The following is an 18965-nucleotide window of genomic DNA, read 5'->3' as shown; positions in this document are numbered from 1 at the left end:
GAAGTTGCGTTTCACTCTGAACACCCAATGTTCACGAGATTCATAAGATAGGTGACTCTCAACTGTGAAAAGGAAGTTTTTTCATTCATGAAGAATTTCTAAACAAATTAAAAATGAAATTTGACCATTTTGTTTAGCTTACACAACGGCTAGTGAATATGACTGACTGACTAGATGTGAGGCGCTTAAAATGGCAAATCAGCTGTGGATCTCTTTGAGATCATCATTAAAAGATTTTATACAGGAACACAAATCATTGATTCAGTTCCAAAGAGTGATAAAGGAATCTATAAATTTTGCATTTACAAGATCCTGCAACGAAGGCGTTGTAAGTTACTCTTTCTGGGCACCGCAGGTTCGAGCAGCACTGACGTTAAGGAAAACCGAAACCTGGACAACGTGTCCTGCAAAGAAGGGGTGGGTGTGGCCGAGCAGCTCCCCAATGGAAGCGGCCCGGGCAGTCGAAAGCGGCCCTTGGAGGAAGGAAACAATGGCCACACTCACTCCAAGTTCCGAGCCAAGAAGCGCAAGAAAACGCCCGGGCCCATCCTGCCCAAGAACGCCCTGATGCAGCTCAATGAAATCAAACCGGGTCTTCAGTACAAACTGCTGTCCCAAACAGGACCGGTCCACGCGCCTGTTTTTGTCATGACCGTAGAGGTCAACGGACAGACGTTTGAGGGCATGGGTCCGACCAAGAAGAAGGCCAAATTAAATGCGGCGGAGAAAGCGCTGCGATCCTTTGTCCAGTTCCCCAACGCCTCCGAGGCGCACCTGGCCATGGGCCGAACACTGACCGTCAACACGGACTTTACTTCCGACCAAGCTGATTTCCCAGACATGCTCTTCAACGGCTTTGAGACACCGGCCACACCCGAAGAGTCCTTCTATGTGGGTTCCAACGGTAGCAGCACTTTAAACTCGCTCGGGGAGTACCCGCTGCCCACGCCGCCTGGCAGCAACCTTGTCCAGGCGCCGCTGCCGCCTCCGTCGGCGTTCAGCTCGCCCTCTAGTGGCAAAAACCCTGTCATGATTCTCAATGAACTCAGACCAGGCCTCAAATACGACTTTGTGTCCGAGAGCGGCGAGAGTCACGCCAAGAATTTTGTGATGTCTGTGACGGTGGACGCGCAGACGTTTGAAGGCTCAGGGCGCAACAAGAAGCTAGCGAAGGCCCGGGCAGCGCAGGCCGCTCTCTCGGCTCTCTTCAACATGCAGCTCGACCAGACGCCGTCCAGGCAGCCCATACCCAGAGAGGGACTGCAGCTTCACCTCCCGCAGGTAAGACGGCCTTTCGTCTTCCTTTGTCGCACTCAATAACTTGCATTATGATGACGATCGTCAGCAATGCGAAATGGTACTTGGTCAGTTGTACTGCATTTAAATAGCGCCTTTCCACCTTACAAACCGACTGCCGGTTCAGTATCTTGCTCAAAAATACGTAGTCACAATGGCATGTGATCGAACCCACAACCTCTGTGCCACTCTACTACTGAGCCACGCCGCCCCAATGAAAACAGGCCGTCTTTGGTTTACCAGACGTTCAATTACTATGGTGGCATGAGATCGAACCCACAACCTCTGGGTTGCGGGGACGACCACCCTCCCACTGCGCCAAGCCGCCCCAATGAAAACAGGCAGTCTTCGGTTTATGAGGCGTTCAGTTACTATGATGGCAATGTAACCCGAATGTATAGTTTGCGCATGGCGTATAGTCTATCACTGACTTACTCAAACACCGTAGTCATTTTTATTATTTGAAATATTTGTCTGAAAAACACCTAAGGCATCGGTACTAAACAACAAAACAAAGATTGGGTGCTAATTGAGCATGCCTTCTTGTCCCATGTGACATTTTCTTATAGTAAACGTGTTAATCGCGTGTCTTTTGTAACCTTGGAACGTCGCACGCCGCCTTAGACCAAGCGTCCCCATTAGTTAGCAACTTTACAATTTCCGCCGATGACGTGGCCGAAGATCTGAATCCTTGTGATTATAAAGATTCAAATCTGTAGTGATGGGAAAGTGAAGCTTCATGAAGCACTTGCGATACATTTTGACTCCTCAAGATGGCACTCATGATTCAAAGATGCAATGCAAATGTAATCAATTTGTATTGCACTTACCTTTATTTTAAAACCAAGCGCAGCATCTAGAGGAGTTAATTGATTGATATCAGATTGATATCAGATTGATATCAGATTTGTAGTGATGGGAAAGTGAAGCTTCATGAAGCACTTGCGATACTTTTTGACTCCTCAAGATGGCACTCATGATTCAAAGATGCAATGCAAATGTAATCAATTTTTATTGCACTTACCTTTATTTTAAAACCAAGCGCACCATCTAGAGGAGTCAAAAAGTATCGCAAATGCTTCATGAAGCTTCATTTTGCCATCACTACAAATCTGATATCAATCAATTAACTGCCGTTGTGACTGCCGGAAATTACAATTACAACCAAAGCTTTGGTGTGTATTGAGCGTTCAATAGGAGTAAAATAGTTTTTAGTGCTTTTTCAATATAAATACGTGTTGTTTTGCAGCCTTTGTTGCGTCAAGGCACTTACTTACTACCAACAAAAAAATGTCACAATCTGTTCTCAGGTTATTCGCAAATGTATTTACTCAGTGGTTGCACATATTCAGTGCTCAGCAAGCACAGTAAGGGTCACTTCACGCACAAAAAAAAAAGTAGAAGTGGGAAGCACTAAATGGGTATTGGGTATCAAGACCTGCTGTGTAAATCCAACACAGGAAATTTGAAGTGAGGCAGCAGTCGATAGAAGGCAAGTTTGATTGCCTGGGCATGAGAAAGGCTCGCCCATAAAACATCATACAATATGAGAGAGTGTTTATTTGTATGTTGACTTGACTGGGGAAGCAGCCGTCCAAGTAAAATGTCATGACCCACTTAGCTCTTTTTTGTTTTTTTGTTTTTTTGTTTTTACACTTTGGATGTATCAATAATATGTTCTAAACTGTTCCTTTGAACCCATTAAAAATGCATTGGCCTTTCTGTCCAAGAGCAAAAGATCTGTCACATCAATAACCTTGTCACTTCAAAGTGAAAGGACCTCGGCTACGAGCGGGTGAGTCCAAAGAAGCGGCAAAGTAATATTATAATAATCTCATTAGTTTATGTCCATCCAGCTGTAGTCTTCACTCGTCTTGGTTATCGTCATTTTCTATCACATTAGCCACCGAGTAAAGCGCTTCGCCGGGGAAAAGTGGCTGTCAAAGAACACAAGATGTATGTTCACTTGAGCTTGAACTGCTGCATGGACCTTGCACTCTTCAAACCTGACTTACAAGACACCTTGAAAGATATTCAGGCGTCCATTTTAGAGGCTTAAGCGACTCCTCGTTCATCGCCGGGTGTCATTCCAGATCCGCCGCCGTTAGAGCAGTAGTCCTCAACCCTGATCCTCAGGGACCGGTATCCAGCCTGTTTTCCATGTCCCCCACAGCCAACACAGGTGGAGATCGTTAACTCTTTGACTGCCAAAAACGTTAAATAACGTTTAGTAAAATCCTATGGAGGACTGCCAAAGACGTTAAAATACGTTTTTTTCAAAACACAGGTGAAATTAACCATTTTTTATTGTCGATTACTGAAAAACGGAATAAGGTAGAAACAAACTTTTTTTTCTGATGAAAGATGAGAGTCCAATCTTTCATTTGGTAGTATGTGTGTTTCCATAGTCCAAACACATGATTTTCTGTGGACCTTGAAAGATCAGTCAAAAATGCTTAAATCGGCTGGCACCCACGGCATCCCTTTTCTGAAAACGTCTGGCAGTCAAAGAGTTATCAGCCTTCTCCAGAGATTGCTGATTAGCTGATGATATGAATCACCTGTGTTGGCTGTGGGAGGGCATGGAAAACAGGCTGGATACCGGTCCTTGAGGACCAGGGTTGGGGACCTCTGGCATAGAGAACGTACGTCGAGAGGGATCCAGAAATTCAAGTGTAGTCAATACATCGGCCTAAATTATTTTTCGACGTCTTCTCCTGATTGTTGAATATTTTTCTAAGGCAGAAAAGTTGCAGGACTGGTGTCACAAAATCCAAACTACAAGTTTTCCCCTTGAAAGGAATCCCTGAGCAGTTTTGATGTTATCTTCAGTCAAGTGGCAAAATGGCCGCCCCCTGAGATGGGAAAAAAAAATGGCTGGATTTTGCTTCATAACTCTTATTCCGCAAATGTAATATTAATCAGTCACATATTCTTGTCAAGCAATGTTTAATTTCGTGTGGTCGGTGGATTATTCTGTTGCCAACTTTCTGGCTGTTGTTCGGTTAAGACTTACACTGTGACAGGTAGCGCTGTTTGTGGGTTGGTTGGGGGGGGGGGAGGTGGCGGGGGGCAACATGAGACGTGTTTCATAGGCTGTCGGATTTGACACCGGGTGCTGGGTGCGTGCCGGCGTACGCACGCACGTGATTACAGGTTCTCGCCGACGCCGTCTCTCGACTGGTGGTGGATAAGTTCAGCGAACTGACAGACAACTTCACCTCCCCCCATGCGCGGCGGAAAGTCTTGGCCGGCGTTGTCATGACAACAGGTAGGTAGATGTGGGGGAAGACTTTTCGCGGCAACCAACAGTTTGTAATGGAACCTGTTGCCAATTCTAATAAGTCTATGTGCCCCTTTATTTGTTTTGGACCATCTCTGACAGCGTCAATACAAAGTGAGATTTATTTTTCTTAACTCTTTGACTGCCAACCATTTTCAGAAAAGACAACATGTGGGTGGCAGCTGATTTAGAGCATTTTGACTGATCTTTCTAGGTCCACAGAAAATTCTGTGTTTGGACTATGGAAACACAGATACTACCAAATGAAAGATTGAACTCTCATCTTTCATCAGAATTTTTTTTTTTTTTCTACCCCATTAAGTTTTTTAGTAATCAACAATAGAAAATAGGTCAGTTTCACCCAAATGCTCTGTTTTGGACCAAAATACGTAGAAATCAAGCTTTTTGTGAAACGATATTATAGTCATCGCTGCCATCTAGTGCCCATAAATAGTCATTATACTAACTCGATCTGCTTGATACTTTGAGCACAGCTGGCCAAGGCTTTCCTCCACCCATTTCCATTAAAAAACATGGTTAACGTCTTTTAACGTTTTTGGCGGCACTCATTTGGATTTTACTAAACGTTATTAAACGTTTTTGGCAGTCAAAGAGTTAAAAAGGAAGACATTTTAGAATGACTGTTTTGGCAGGTGAGTGTCCATGTGTCATCTCATGGACTTGTAATATCTTATTGTTTTATATGCTAAAGACTCCAAGCCTAATCTAATTTGTCCGTCCAATATCTGTAGTGCTTGTGAGAGTCACAGTTTGAGTTGGCGCTTACGCTAGCTGAAAGTCCAGGATGTAGTAATGAAAATGGCTGGATTTCAGAAGAGAAATGGTGGGAAACATTTTTGGCTCTCCCTAACAGGAACGGACGTAAAAGAGGCGCAGGTCATTTGTGTTTCCACGGGAACCAAATGCATCAACGGTGAGTACATGAGCGACCGCGGCCTGGCCCTCAACGACTGCCACGCCGAGATCATCGCCCGACGCTCGCTCATGAGATACCTCTACATCCAGCTGGAGTTCTTCCTCAGGTCAGCCTTCCATTTGCGCACCTTACATCATCTCGTCCGAGCTTTTCAATCGCCTTCAATGACGTGACGCCTTCGACTTGTGAATGGTTGTTTTGTCTGTTGCCGTAGCAGCAGCAAAGAAGAGCATCAGAAGTCGATATTTATGCCGTGTGACAAAGGAGGCTACAAGCTAAAGGACAACATTCAGTTCCATCTCTACATCAGCACCTCGCCCTGTGGAGACGCCAGGATTTTCTCCCCGCACGAGGCCGGCGTAGAAGGTAGGGCAATCATTTTAGGACATTTTTTAAATCCAATCATTTTAGGAAGAACAAAATGGTGCCAGCAGGTACTAATTAGCCCCAAGGATAACATGAGTATCTCACAGGGCTGTTCTAAAGATAGCTCATCAGTGATGAGACACTGTGACTTACTAAGAATTAAAACCGCAAAACAAAAACATGTCAACGCCTTCTTAAAATAATCGCCCAAGTCATTTTTCAGATTTTTCAAGAAACACCTAAAAATTTAATTAATTGAGGCGATGATTTAGGCAAAAAATAATATTTTTTCCCCAAAAATGACTTAGGCAGTTATTTTACGAGGGTGATGATGTCTTTATTCATTACAATTTAACATGGTACATGTTTCTTCTGTACCAAATATTCTCAGTTTTGTTTAAAAATAGAACATAATTGTGTGGAGTGAGAAAAAAATGCAGTTTTATTTATTTATTTTTTTAAAGGTAATTTTAGTGTTGTCATTTTAATTCCGTTACACCATTTTTGCTCACGGTTATCATACTGCCGGAATCTACCGGTAATATCGGCCTATTTTTTAATGGCTTAACCAAATTTAGAGGTGTAACAATTGACAATCAATTATCATTGAAATGAGTATTTTAGGGGAGGAAACCACCACAAGGAACGCGCTCATTTTAAAGGCAAACACACGCACTTTGCCCATCCCTGTTCCTAACCGACATGTTTATGATGCGTCCTTGAGCAACAGTTTGCTAAATTAAATCCTTGAGATTCCGTCTTCCGCATGGTTCAATTTAATTAGAAATTTGCCACAATGTCCTAATAGGCATCCGGCACGTTGAAAACGAGGCTTGGTTAATTACAGCTTTTGTTAGTCGCTGTCTGCGCCTATCAGTCTTTTCCCCCCGGCCGGCCCACCCTCACTGTCTGACTGATTAACCTCCCTCGTGTTTGGGCCAAGTGTTTTCCCGTCGCACGCGGCAGCCCGAACGGGAGAACGGCCACATTCAATTAGGCGATGAATAGACGCCATCGGAAACATTGATAACGAAATATTGTTGTGGCTTTTTATTTTTCTAGCGGCCTATTTTTTGCTTTCTCTTCACAACATCATTTGTTGCTAAATGTCCTTCAATGTCAAACTCAACAGGGTGGTGGTGTGTGTGGGGGGGGGGGGGGGATGGGGGGGGGGGGGGGGTGTCAATCAAGACTATATGATAGTTCCGGGCGAAGAGAGCCGGCCAAACACGAGTCAGTGGAAGTTATCATTTTTACGTGCAAGCAGATGCCTTCTAATTGGTTGTCAGTTTTGCACCTTTAGCACGCTCCCTGCTGCTATCACAAGCCAATTGGTGCCGCTTCATGTCAGCTCATTTAATTGGACACTTCAAAGCTGTCGGGGAGAAACTTTTCGTCTTTCTTTGCAAAAAAAAAAAAAAAGAAACGCTTTCTAGAAGATATATTTTGCACGAAATCATAGACTTGATTGAAAATGTGACGTGACAATTGTGGCGGCCGTGGCTCGTCCAGCATTCAGAAGGTCGGCTGTTCGGTCCCCGCTCGCCCCAAGTCATGTGTCGTTGTGTCCTTGGGCAAGGCACTTCGCACACATTGCCTCCAGTGCTACTCAATGTTTGGTGGTGGTCGGAGGGGCCGTAGGCGCACACTGGCAGCCATGCTTCCGTTCAGCTGTGGCTACTTTAGCTTACCGGCACCACAGTGTGAACGTGAGAGCGCACGAATAATGCAACCACTGTGAAGCGTCTTTGAGTGTCCAAAAAAGTGCTGTGTAAATCAAATGCATTATTCAAATTATTGATAATGTGATCATATGCAACCTTTTCCTTTCTTGTGGCTTGATGACCCTCAGACCAAGGAGACCGACACCCCAATCGAAAAGCAAGAGGTCAGCTTCGGACCAAGATCGAGTCCGGCGAGGGCACCATCCCCGTCAGGACCAGTAACACCATCCAAACGTGGGACGGGGTCCTCCAGGGAGAGCGGCTACTCACCATGTCCTGCAGCGACAAGATTGCCAGGTCATTTTCATTCAACTCCAAATGACCCTCTCGGACCTACGTCAGCAAAATTTCATCATGGCGAGTCTGTGATTGACGTGGTTTACCTTACTTCCTGTTAATCATTTGATTGTTTATTTGAATGGCGTTTCAGTTGTTTGTTTGTTTTTGCTTTCCCTCTGCGTTAACGTAGCATAGCGCGATATCGACGTATTCCAACTTGTCTACAAATTGGGGTTATGTTATGTTGTAACCTTAAGATTCTTTGGAACGCTACATCTTGATATTAAAATGATCAATCCCATTTTAAGGCAATGGGAGGCCACGTCACGTGAGCATGCTATGGCTTGCCATAACAATCAGACACCTGAGTACATGGTCTTGAGGATACAGGTTTGTTTGTCTGTGTTGTCCCGGCTGTTTGACTGGATTTTGACAGATTTTTCAAGGCCCACAGAATATTGTGTTCCATTGCTATAAAAACATGGAACCTACCGAAAGAAAGATTCTCTTCTTTCATCAAAAAACAAGGTATAATTGTATCTGTTTCCGTTTTGCAGCAATTAGCATTAGAAAATAGCTAAGTTTCATCATTATTCACAAACCAGTTTAGAACTGTAGGTAAATGAGCTTGTTGCAACATGGCACTGGTTGATCTCTTATACTCTGCTGCCACCTACTGGCCGTTTTTATAATAACTACCAATGCATTAAGTGTTCACTTCAGTTCAGAGGCTGCATCAAAGCCTTCTTTCTGTATGCGCTAGCATTAAAAAACAAAACATTAAAAAAAAAGTTTTGCGGGACCATGGCTATATTTATAATAGAAAGTCCAGCTTATGTTTATATACTGAAGTGTTAATAATAATAAGTTATAATAATGCATTTATTTGTGGAGACTGGGGTCAAGTTGTATTTTACAATTTTAAAAGTTCATGTTAAAGATTCAATAGCTCTTAAAATGAAAACAAAGATGCACTGAGCTGTCACCAATGTCTTAGAAATGCAATTATGCCATCTAGTGGCAGAAAAATGACCAAAACAAATCAATGTCACACTCTTTAATTTGATTCAATTTTATAAATTATTATGAAATTACTGTATCAATGACTAAAAGATGCAGCCATATTTCTATTAGTTTAACATTTTTTCCCACTTTTATGTCGAGTATGAAAACTTAGGGGGGGGAAAATGTTGCATTTAATTGTACATTTAGAACAGATATAACATTTGCAATTAATCGTGAGTTAACTCTTGAAGTCATGCGATTAATTCCGACTAACGTGAGTTGGTTGTGATTTCCGTAGCACTTCAGGCTACGTCGCCACAGCAGGAACGCAACTCCCTCCTGAAACACAAAGCGTCATCGTTCTCTCCCTCGAAGCTCTTATTTACTCTTCCCATCAACTTGAGCATTCCGGCGGGTCGCACCCGCTGCCTGGCCAGGCCTGTAAATTCTGTCATTTTCTTCATGCGGTGTCAGGGACGAGCGCGCTGATGGACCGACCTGTCCTTGCAGTATATTTGCACGCCCATCATGGCGTCTTTAGTCTCTGTCGGCGTTCAAGGCGACGGCGTGCCAACCTGCTGATGAAGGCCGGCTGCCCGTTGCCAAGCAAACAACCAAAGTTCTCCATAACTCTTCTCCAGCGGGTTCGCCCTCCTCGTCGTTCCGGGCCCGTCCAGGATGCTAATCCCTTGCCTCAGTGCACCGAATGATTGGACGCCAAGCGTGCGCCTGATGAAGGACACGTCGGCTCGTTCTTGTTCTTTTTGCACAGTGCGACTGCGTCGTTCTGTGACTTGTCGTACTTGTGCTATCGATTTCACTTCTTTTTTATTTTTTCCTTTCATGTCGCCCGTGTCAAAAGTGGAGGGATCGAAGTCAGTAGAGGGCAAAATAGCTTTGCAGCGAGAAAAAACTCAACGTTAATAAGTGGCGATTGATTGCTTCCTCACATGATGTGATGCCATTTGCAGTTGGGAGAAGGCGGGACCGTATTTTTCCGACTAAGTTGCTTCAGTCAAAAAATGCATCGTACGGCTTTGTCGGTCCGATTCCGACATTCATTTGGCCCCCTGTCAGTTTTGCATGCGCCATCTTGAAGCCGCGCACGCTTCACATTGGGAATGTTGCCTTTTGTGTCGTCTGCCATCTCAAGTCGCCTCAGGTTGCGCGTTCCACATCATGTTCATTTCACACAGCCTCAGCCGGCCCGGAGTGAAAGATGTCGAACGAAGATGATGCTGACAACTTTTTTGGCGCTCCTTCAACTGTTTTCCAGCCAGTTGCACAGATGACAAAATGACGTATGATACAAATGTGTCTTCATATCGCCACCCTCTTAACTCTTTGACTGCCAGACGTTTTCAGAAAAGGGATGATGCCGTGGGTGCCAGCCGATTTCAGCATTTTGACTGATCTTTCAAGGTCCACAGAAAATGATGGGTTTGGACTATGGAAACACACATACTACCAAATGAAAGATTGGACTCTCATCTTTCATCAGAAAAAAAAGTTTGTTTCTACCTTATTCTGTTTTTGAGTAATCAACAATAGAAAATGGTTAGTTTCACCTCTGTTTTGAAACAAACGTCTTTTAACGTCTTTGGCACTCCTCCATAGGATTTTACTAAACGTTATTTAACGTTTTTGGCAGTCAAAGAGTTAAAATAATAATGAATCTTATTTTTTTTTGCCTAAATCATCTCCTCATGATACAAATTGTTCAATTTTTTGTGTTTCATGAAATTTGAGCTCATTTGCTCCCAAAGACATATTTATACGTTTTTTTGTTTGTTTTTTAATGCTAGTGCATACAGAAGACTTTGATGCAGCCTCTCAACTGCAGAGAACACTTAAAGCAATGGTAGTTATTACAAAAAAAACGACCAGCAGATGGCAGCAGAGTATAAGAGATCAACCAGGGCTGTTCCAAAAAGCTCGTTCCCCGCAGTTGTTAACAGATTTGTGAATAATGGTGAAACTTAGCTATAGTCTAATGTTAATTGCTGCAAAACAAAAACAGATAGAATTTTTTTTTTCCTGATGAAAGAAAATACTCTAATCTTTCAGTTGGTAGGTTCCATGTTTTTATAGCAATAGAACACAATATTCTGTGGGCCTGGCAAAATCGGTCAAAATCCAGTCAATGTTAGTAGTGGCGAAAATGTTGGTCAGGATTTTTTGCTCCATTATTGGTGATTATTATTTTCATTTTTTGACATTATTGGTTGTGATTTATGACATTTTTGATTGAGTGATACGTAAAAATAGTGAATAACTTCCACTAAATAGAGGACAGAGCTTTCTTCCTTGTTCTCCCTTCTTGTTCTTTTTCTTCCTGCTTTTCGCTCCACTTTTTCGTCCACATCCACGCGCGCGAGTGAGGTGGGAGTGTGATGCTTGGCAGAGCATGTCAATGGGAAAATGACTAGGGAGCGGTGGCTAATCATACAGCACAGAAATAAAGGAGAGAGAAAAATACGAAATTTGATCCCTCAGTAGGATTGCGTGTGGTCGGTCCATTGTGTTGGCCTGTGGCGTTATATACTCGTTTTATCTTACATGCGTTGCCATTTGTGTCTTCTCTACGCTTTATAACCTCAAACTTGACAACAGGAATGGAATCAGACTCAACAGAAATGTTCTCAGTGAGTAGGGTGGGTTCAAGTTGGGCTCTGTAATTAGTAGAAAACTGATGTAGAGCTTATATTGGGCATTTTTTTTCTTTTTTTCTTTTTAAATCTGACGGCCGATATAAAGTCAATCTAAAACCATTTTAATCTCAGTGAGCTTTTTATTTGCCTTTTCAGTTACCTTTATAAGAGATGCTGCTGACCCTAGGAACCTTCTGAACCGTTTGTTTTTGTTTGACATTAAAACAAAGAAATGTGAAAGTTTACGATTTCAAGTATTTTTAAATTTGGGGGGAAAAAATATTTACTGTACAAAACTATAAAGAGCTATGCTATTTACTTGCTTAAATTTCCATTTCACTTTTTAAGACATACTGATAACCTCGGGAGCTCCCTGAATGTTTTGTCATTTCAATTGAATTTTGCAAAATGACGATTAATCGAATTCATTCGATTTATTGCCCAGCCCTACTCTGATGTCATTTTGTCTCACGCAGGCGCCACAAATAATCCCAAGTGTGCGATTTTGCCGTTGCCATATTGCAGGTGGAACGTGGTGGGCATCCAGGGCTCCCTGATGAGCTACTTCACGGAGCCCATCTACTTCTCCAGCATCATCCTGGGCAGCCTCTACCACGCCGACCACCTCTCCAGAGCCATGTACCAGCGCATCGCCGATATCGAGGACCTCCCCCAGCAGTTCACGCTCAACAGGCCTCTGCTCAGCGGTGAGGAACGCCAGCACCTCGCGTTTCTTTGATCATCTTTGAGTATTGAGCAATACGTCAACCTTCCGCCGGCCAGGAATGACCCTTTACATTTTGACTTGGATGCTTTGTAGGAATAAGCAACGCCGAGGCCAGGCAGCCGGGCAAAGCGCCCAACTTCAGCGTCAACTGGACGGTGGGCGACCAAGTCCTGGAGGTGATCAACGCCACCACCGGCAAGGACGACATGGGCCGAGCCTCGCGCCTCTGCAAGCACGCCCTCTACAGCCGATGGGTGCGACTGCACTCCAAGGTAGCAAGAAATCGGCCACAAATTGACGCCATCAAACGCTTTGCCGACACGCCTCCATCAAAAGTTGAAATCGTTTCACAAAGATCGCATCCGATTCGTTTTCCGTCATTTGTCCATCAAATGTATCCATCGCAGGCGGCAGCCATTTTGCCAAATGGCTGTGGACTGAAAATGACATCACAGTTGCTCAGGGCGCGCTCAGCTAACGACCGATCACGGCTCACCTGTTTTCGGAGATTGGTCATGTGACGTTTGCAAGCTGAGCTGTGATTGGTCGTTACCTGAACGACTATGACGTCACTTTAAATCACCAGTAAGTGGCAAAATGGCCGCCCCCTGCGATGGATAAAAATGGCTGGATTTTGCTGCTTCATTCATATTCCACAAACAGCAGCATACAACATATTGGAAAAGAACATTTTGGGGTTGGCTTAATTTCTTTAAAAAAAATACATTTTAAAAATCTATAAATGAAAAGTTGACATTTTGAAGATGACAGTTGAGCTGCTTGATTATGAAGAAAATATTCATCCCTATTATTTTTGGTAATAATTGAAATCACGATTTTATTTCTTTTTTGGTACAAAACAAGAACATGTTTAAATGTAAAAAAAAAAATTAATACAAATCAAATACTATAATTATGGCTAAAACTAAATTTATTACATTAGTTATTTTGAAATTTATTTATTTTAAAAAAATTGACAATTGACTATTTCACTGCCATTAACGGCTAGAAACGTCAAAAATCCATTTGAACTATTTCTATCAGTTTAATTTTTTTTCCACTTTCGTTAACAGGAGTATACGAAAACTTAGATTTTTTTCATTGTACATTTAGAACAGATATAAAATTTGTGATTAATCGTGCGTTAACTGTTGAAGTCATTCGATTAATTACAATTAAAACGTATTGCCTGACGCCCCTCATTTTTAATAATCTTTTCTTTTTTTTAAATGAAGGACTACAGAAATCAGTCACAGTTGATATGCTGAAATCAGAGGATTTGGACAGTTTTACATTAAAAAAAAAAAAGGCTCCAAATGATTACTTGATTATTATCATATATATCTATATAAAGATTATTACAAAATTAAGGGTGTCATGCGATTAAAATGACTTCACTAGTTAACTCACAATTAATCGCATTAATGTAAATGTATAATAAAAAAAAATTCTAGGTTTTCATACTCTTGTTAAAAGTGGAAAAAAATGTTAAACTAATAGAAATAGTTAAAATGGATTTTTTACGTCTATAGCCGTCAATGGCAGTGAATGAGTTAAGCAGATTTTGTAATCGTGTAGTGTAATAATTGAAATTGTAATTGAAATTGTATTAATTGCACAGCCCGACCTGCCGGCGACCATTTCATATTACAAAGTGTGACGTGATACATACGGTACAACTGTTGTTGAACTTGAGGACATTCTCCTCCCGTTGTTGACTCTCTTTTGTGGTCTTGCCTGCGTTCCCGGTCGCCCTCCCAGCTGTCTTCCGTGTTGCGGATCAAGATGCCGAAGCCGGCCTCGTACCACGACGCCAAGCAGGCGGCCGCCGAGTACCACTCGGCCAAGCAGGCGCTCATCAAGGCCTTCCACAAGGCCGGCCTCGGGGCTTGGGTCAAAAAGCCCATCGAGCAAGACCAGTTCACGCTGGGCTCCTGAGGGGCCCGACCCGCTGGACCAAGGGATTCTCAAGTCCCCCAGAACCTCTCAGAAGATTCGCAGCCCACCCTCATAGACCCCCTGCGTCCCTCCCGTATATTTGCACGCACTTGCAGCTGTTAACTCGTGGAAATAAATGTGCATAGTTCCCAAAAATGTAACACAAAAAAAAAACTTTCATCAGGGTTACTCCTTACCGGACTCACCTCATGAAATCGTGTGCTTTTTATTTTTGCTTTTAACAAATGGTGGGCTTCCCCATGGACTAAAACTGGAATACATGTGTTATGTTTCATTCTTTGCTTTTTTTAATGTGGTAGACGAAGAACGTGTTTGTTTGTGTTTTGTTTTAGAAAGTGTATTATTTTGAGTTGGGGCGATGCAGAGCCGTTGATAAGAGGTTGACCCACTCGGTTTCAGCAGGGTAACAAGATGGCGCTTGTATGCTGTGATTGGTAAACTGCTGGTCACATGACATATGGACGCCATCTTGTTACCCTGCTGAAACCGAGTTACAAGATGGCGTCCATATGTCATGTGACGCCACATGAAATATGGACGCCATCTTGTTACCCTGCTGAAACCGAGTGACACGATGGCGTCCATATGTCATGTGACGCCACATGAAATATGGACGCCATCTTGTTACCCTGCTGAAACCGAGTTACAAGATGGCGTCCATATGTCATGTGACGCCACATGAAATATGGACGCCATCTTGTTACCCTGCTGAAACCGAGTTACAAGATGGCGTCCATATGTCATGTGACGCCACATGAAATATGGACGCCATCTTGTTACCCTGCTGAAACCGAGTTACACGATGGCGTCCATATGTCATGTGACCAGCAGTACGCTGTGATTGGTAAACGGTTGGTCACATGACATATGGACGCCATCTTGTTACTCTGCTGAAACCGTCTTTCAAAATGGCGTCCACACGCTGTGATTGGTAAACTGCTGGTCACATGAAATATGGACGCCATCTTGTTACCACTGCTGAAACCGAGTGACACGATGGCGTCCATATGTCATGTGACGCCACATGAAATATGGACGCCATCTTGTTACCCTGCTGAAACCGAGTTACACGATGGCATCCATATGTCATGTGACGCCACACGAAATATGGACGCCATCTTGTTACCCTGCCGAAACCGAGTTGGCCCAACTCTTATCAACGGCTCTGGGGCGACGCATGTAGCCCACATCAGGTTAGCCTCGGGATTGCACAAGCCGACGGGAAAATCCAGACAAATGTTACGGAAATGAAATCGAGTAGGAATTAGTCCAAAAAGTGTCTTTTGGATGGTAGATATTAGATGAGACATGCATTTGATTTTTGTTTTTCTTTTTTGAGATTTTGCCACTCACGTGTCCGTACTTGTACATTCCTTCTTGTCGTGCTTGTGAACGGACGTGCGGATGTTGACTTTTGGGGTGGTCCGGGTTTTGCCCGCTGCTTTTGGGAAAGTGGATTTCTTTCATCTTGAGCGAGAGTGTTTGCATGGCGGACCCGCAACGCATGCCAACGACAAAGAAAAGAAAAGTTGAGTGTGTGTGCGTGCGTGCGTGAATGCCAGCATATTCCTCCTCCACAGGCAGCTTTCGATCTGTGTCGATTTTCTACATTTCTGCTGTTGGTCGTTTACGGGGGAGAACTCGCTTATGTTTTCTTAACGTGGGCGTTTTTGTAGATTCTCAACGATATGAACAAAAAACAAAAAAAGCCCAAGTGATACTGGATTGTTTATTTTTTGGGAGGGGTGGGCAGAGAGTCCTGATGCAGATATTTGTTTAAGAAACAAAAAAAAAACAGCACTATTGAGCTACCGGCTGATATTTTTCTGTACAAGTATGAAGTCAGTCAAATGTATTTAAAACGTACTCACTATGCAAAATGGCCGATCTAGTGTTGTCGTATTTATCGTATGCTAGTTGTTGACGTGAGCGTCGTTTTCAATGTTGTCACTTTGGAGTTGACGTGAGACAATTGAGTCCGATTTGAATGAAAAGGTGAAAAACGGACACATTTGGGGCTCACCTGCAGACCCCCACCCTAAAGTCCGAGACTCCTCAAGTGTCTGTACAGTGGAGAGCCGAGTTTGACTTCCTACTAAGTCATTTGCAGGAAGTTGCAACTTTGGAAAACGGGCAGAGCCACAAAACCGTCTTGTTGTTCTTATCAGACTTTCTTTTTTTCCCCCTCTTTGGACAAACTGTCATCAAAATTTGCACATTGTGTCCACCTTTAATTAGTGGTGGCAAAATGAAGCTTCATGAAGCATTTGCGATACTTTTTGACTCCTCTAGATCTTGGTTTAAAATAAAAATTGATTACATTTGCATTGCATCTTTGAATTCATGAGTGCCATCTTGAGGAGTCAAAAAGTATCGCAAGTGCTTCATGAAGCTTCATTTTCCCATCACTAGCTTTAATTAATATCAGCTGGATATTATTTGTTGAAACACCTCCAGCATGTGTTCCAACTCGGAAAAAAAAAACCGACGGTGACAATAATGACGGATTCACACATGACGATATTCGGGACGGATTTTGAGTCGACCCTCCTGATTAGAACGTGAGCAAAGGCCTGACGGTCAGATGTGTCTAAAAGATTATTTGGAACCATAACCACCGTAAATGCTAAACTAATAGAAACAGTTCAAATGAATTTTTGACGTCTATAGCCGTCAATGGCAGTGAATGAGCTAATAGACACCGTTGTATAAAATATGTCTTATTTTCCGGTTACAAATAATTTTCTGTATAAAAGTTGAACTACATTAAATTGCTCTTTATTTTCGTCGACTAACTGGATTAAAACTCAAAATACAATCAGATGACTAAATTATGACTAAAACTTGAATGAACACTGATTTATTAATTAAAAAAAAAAAAAGACAATATTAAACATGTTTGATGTTAACAATTGTAAACGCCTTGAGTTGGACCAAACTCTGCCACCACTTGATAATCACTCCGGATAATCGTTTACACACATCCAATAATCTGACCGTTGCTTATTTTGAGGAGGAAATTGGGCTCCAAATCATCCCAATGATGATCGCTTGTGTGCCCAATTGAACCGACTCAAGTCACCGTGATGATGTCATCATAGCGCGACCACAACATCTCGTGACTCGTAGCGATGTTCTTGCAACCTCTTTGTGATTTCCACGTAAATGAGGGGATGCTCCCTAACAAACGAGGTGATTCCGCATTCCCGCTTAGTGGGGGCGTGTCTGTGTGTGTGTGTGGGGGGGGGGGGGGGGGGGGGGGCGCTCAGGCTGCTTGAAGCATACTCTGGAATCTTCACCAAAGATGATGTCATCGAGAAGCTCTTTATTATTCTCACGGGGCGGGGATAGGAACCGGGCCGGTCTACAAATAGTGGAAATCCGCATATGGGTGGGGAAAAAATCAATAACTTTTCGAACCCTCAACCCCAAATTCTTTAAGATATGCTGATTAACATTCACTTCTACGAAAAATAATGTGAAACGACTATATAAAATATTTTAAAATGTCCAAAAACTGACTTTCGTGTACCCGAAAAACAAAAATCCTTCACCATTCTCTCGGTGACGTCAACAATGAGGCACTCTAAAGCAGCCATGCCAGCACAAAACCTGCTCCGCACGTTGGCAGTCAAGTCAGACTTGATATTCTTCCGTCATCTTCGCTCTTCCGCCTTTCTCTGGGTGGCGCGGCGGGCACTCACGTCACGGCTGACAACCAGGCACTCTAAAGAGGCCGCGCCTCCTAACTGCATGTCGTAATTAGCTCCTCCCCTTGCATACAAAGTTGTATCATGCTTCAATGACACCAATGATTTAATATTAACCAGGGGGTTGGCGCCATCTTGTGGCACATCGCTTTGTTTCTGTAAATACAAAACAACAAACTTTGTGGTTATCAGATCTTGCCGCCCTTTTTTTTTTTTCTTTTTCTTAATGTTGTTCTTTCCGGGATTGTACTGTTCATATTTCAACTCTGATCCAAGTGGCCGCGGCGCCGCACTGCAGTGACAATTTCAGGCCTCGCACCCCCACTTGTCGTAGTAGCCGACCGACCAAAGGTGACGCCTCAGCATCAAGCGGCTGACACGTGTGATGTCATAAGTAGCGTAGGTCTGTTTTCCTTCCAGTGTCTTGTCTGCGGTTTTTTGTGGCGTCTTGTGGACCGTCGAGAATCGCGTGTGACATTTCATCAAGAAATGAGAATCTTCCAGAAGTGAATGTAAAGCGGACGAAAATAGGATGTTTTTCATAAGACGGCAGAAGATCCTGCACCAAAGTGACATGCAATACCCCCCCCCCCCCCCACTTGTTTGTGCTGTGAGTCACTTTAATGCCCCGCCCCCAAACACACGCACACTTTGTTCTTCTGAGCTCTTTTGTATATAAGGACTGCCTGCTTGTAAGATTTTTTTTTTCTTCTTCTTTCAACTGCACTGAAGATGTCAACCGATGATGTCATAAGAAACCGTCCCCGTTTGGGGTTCGGCTGGGAGACGAAGGCAGCAAGAACTGAACTGAATTCTCCTCGCACCTCCACTTGTAAATGCTCAATGATGCTCAGTGCCCCCCTCCCACATGTGTGAAATCCCCCCCCCCCCCCGACACCACCACCTTCAACAAATTCTACAGTACAACCTTGCATGTATTTACAAACGCTGCACCTCGCATGATGATTAACTTTTAAAAGGACTTGTGTAGAGAAAAGAAGAAGAAAATATATGAAGATAGAGACATA

General features: G+C 43.2%; 1 protein-coding gene across 4 annotated transcripts in view; it reads left to right on the top strand.

Annotated features, from left to right (window-relative positions):
• The window catches only part of adarb1b (adenosine deaminase RNA specific B1b), a 101750-nt gene extending 87249 nt beyond the window's left edge, over positions 1 to 14501 (top strand). For 3 of the 4 annotated variants that reach the window (XM_077579478.1, XM_077579477.1, XM_077579475.1), the window contains 8 exons: positions 356 to 1281; positions 4453 to 4567; positions 5454 to 5622; positions 5731 to 5882; positions 7735 to 7903; positions 12067 to 12248; positions 12362 to 12540; positions 14030 to 14501. In XM_077579478.1, coding sequence (XP_077435604.1) covers positions 356 to 1281; positions 4453 to 4567; positions 5454 to 5622; positions 5731 to 5882; positions 7735 to 7903; positions 12067 to 12248; positions 12362 to 12540; positions 14030 to 14206 — 2069 coding nt within the window. In that variant the 3' untranslated portion in view covers positions 14207 to 14501. The remainder of the gene's footprint in view (positions 1 to 355; positions 1282 to 4452; positions 4568 to 5453; positions 5623 to 5730; positions 5883 to 7734; positions 7904 to 12066; positions 12249 to 12361; positions 12541 to 14029) is intronic. The other variant, XM_077579476.1, reaches the window with a different exon arrangement.
• The last annotated feature ends 4464 nt before the right edge of the window (positions 14502 to 18965 follow it).

The sequence above is a fragment of the Vanacampus margaritifer genome, chromosome 11, assembly GCF_051991255.1.
Source record: "Vanacampus margaritifer isolate UIUO_Vmar chromosome 11, RoL_Vmar_1.0, whole genome shotgun sequence".
NCBI lineage: Eukaryota > Metazoa > Chordata > Actinopteri > Syngnathiformes > Syngnathidae > Vanacampus > Vanacampus margaritifer.
The sequence above is the reverse complement of the archived record's forward strand: the minus strand, read 5'-3'. Positions and strand labels throughout refer to the sequence as shown.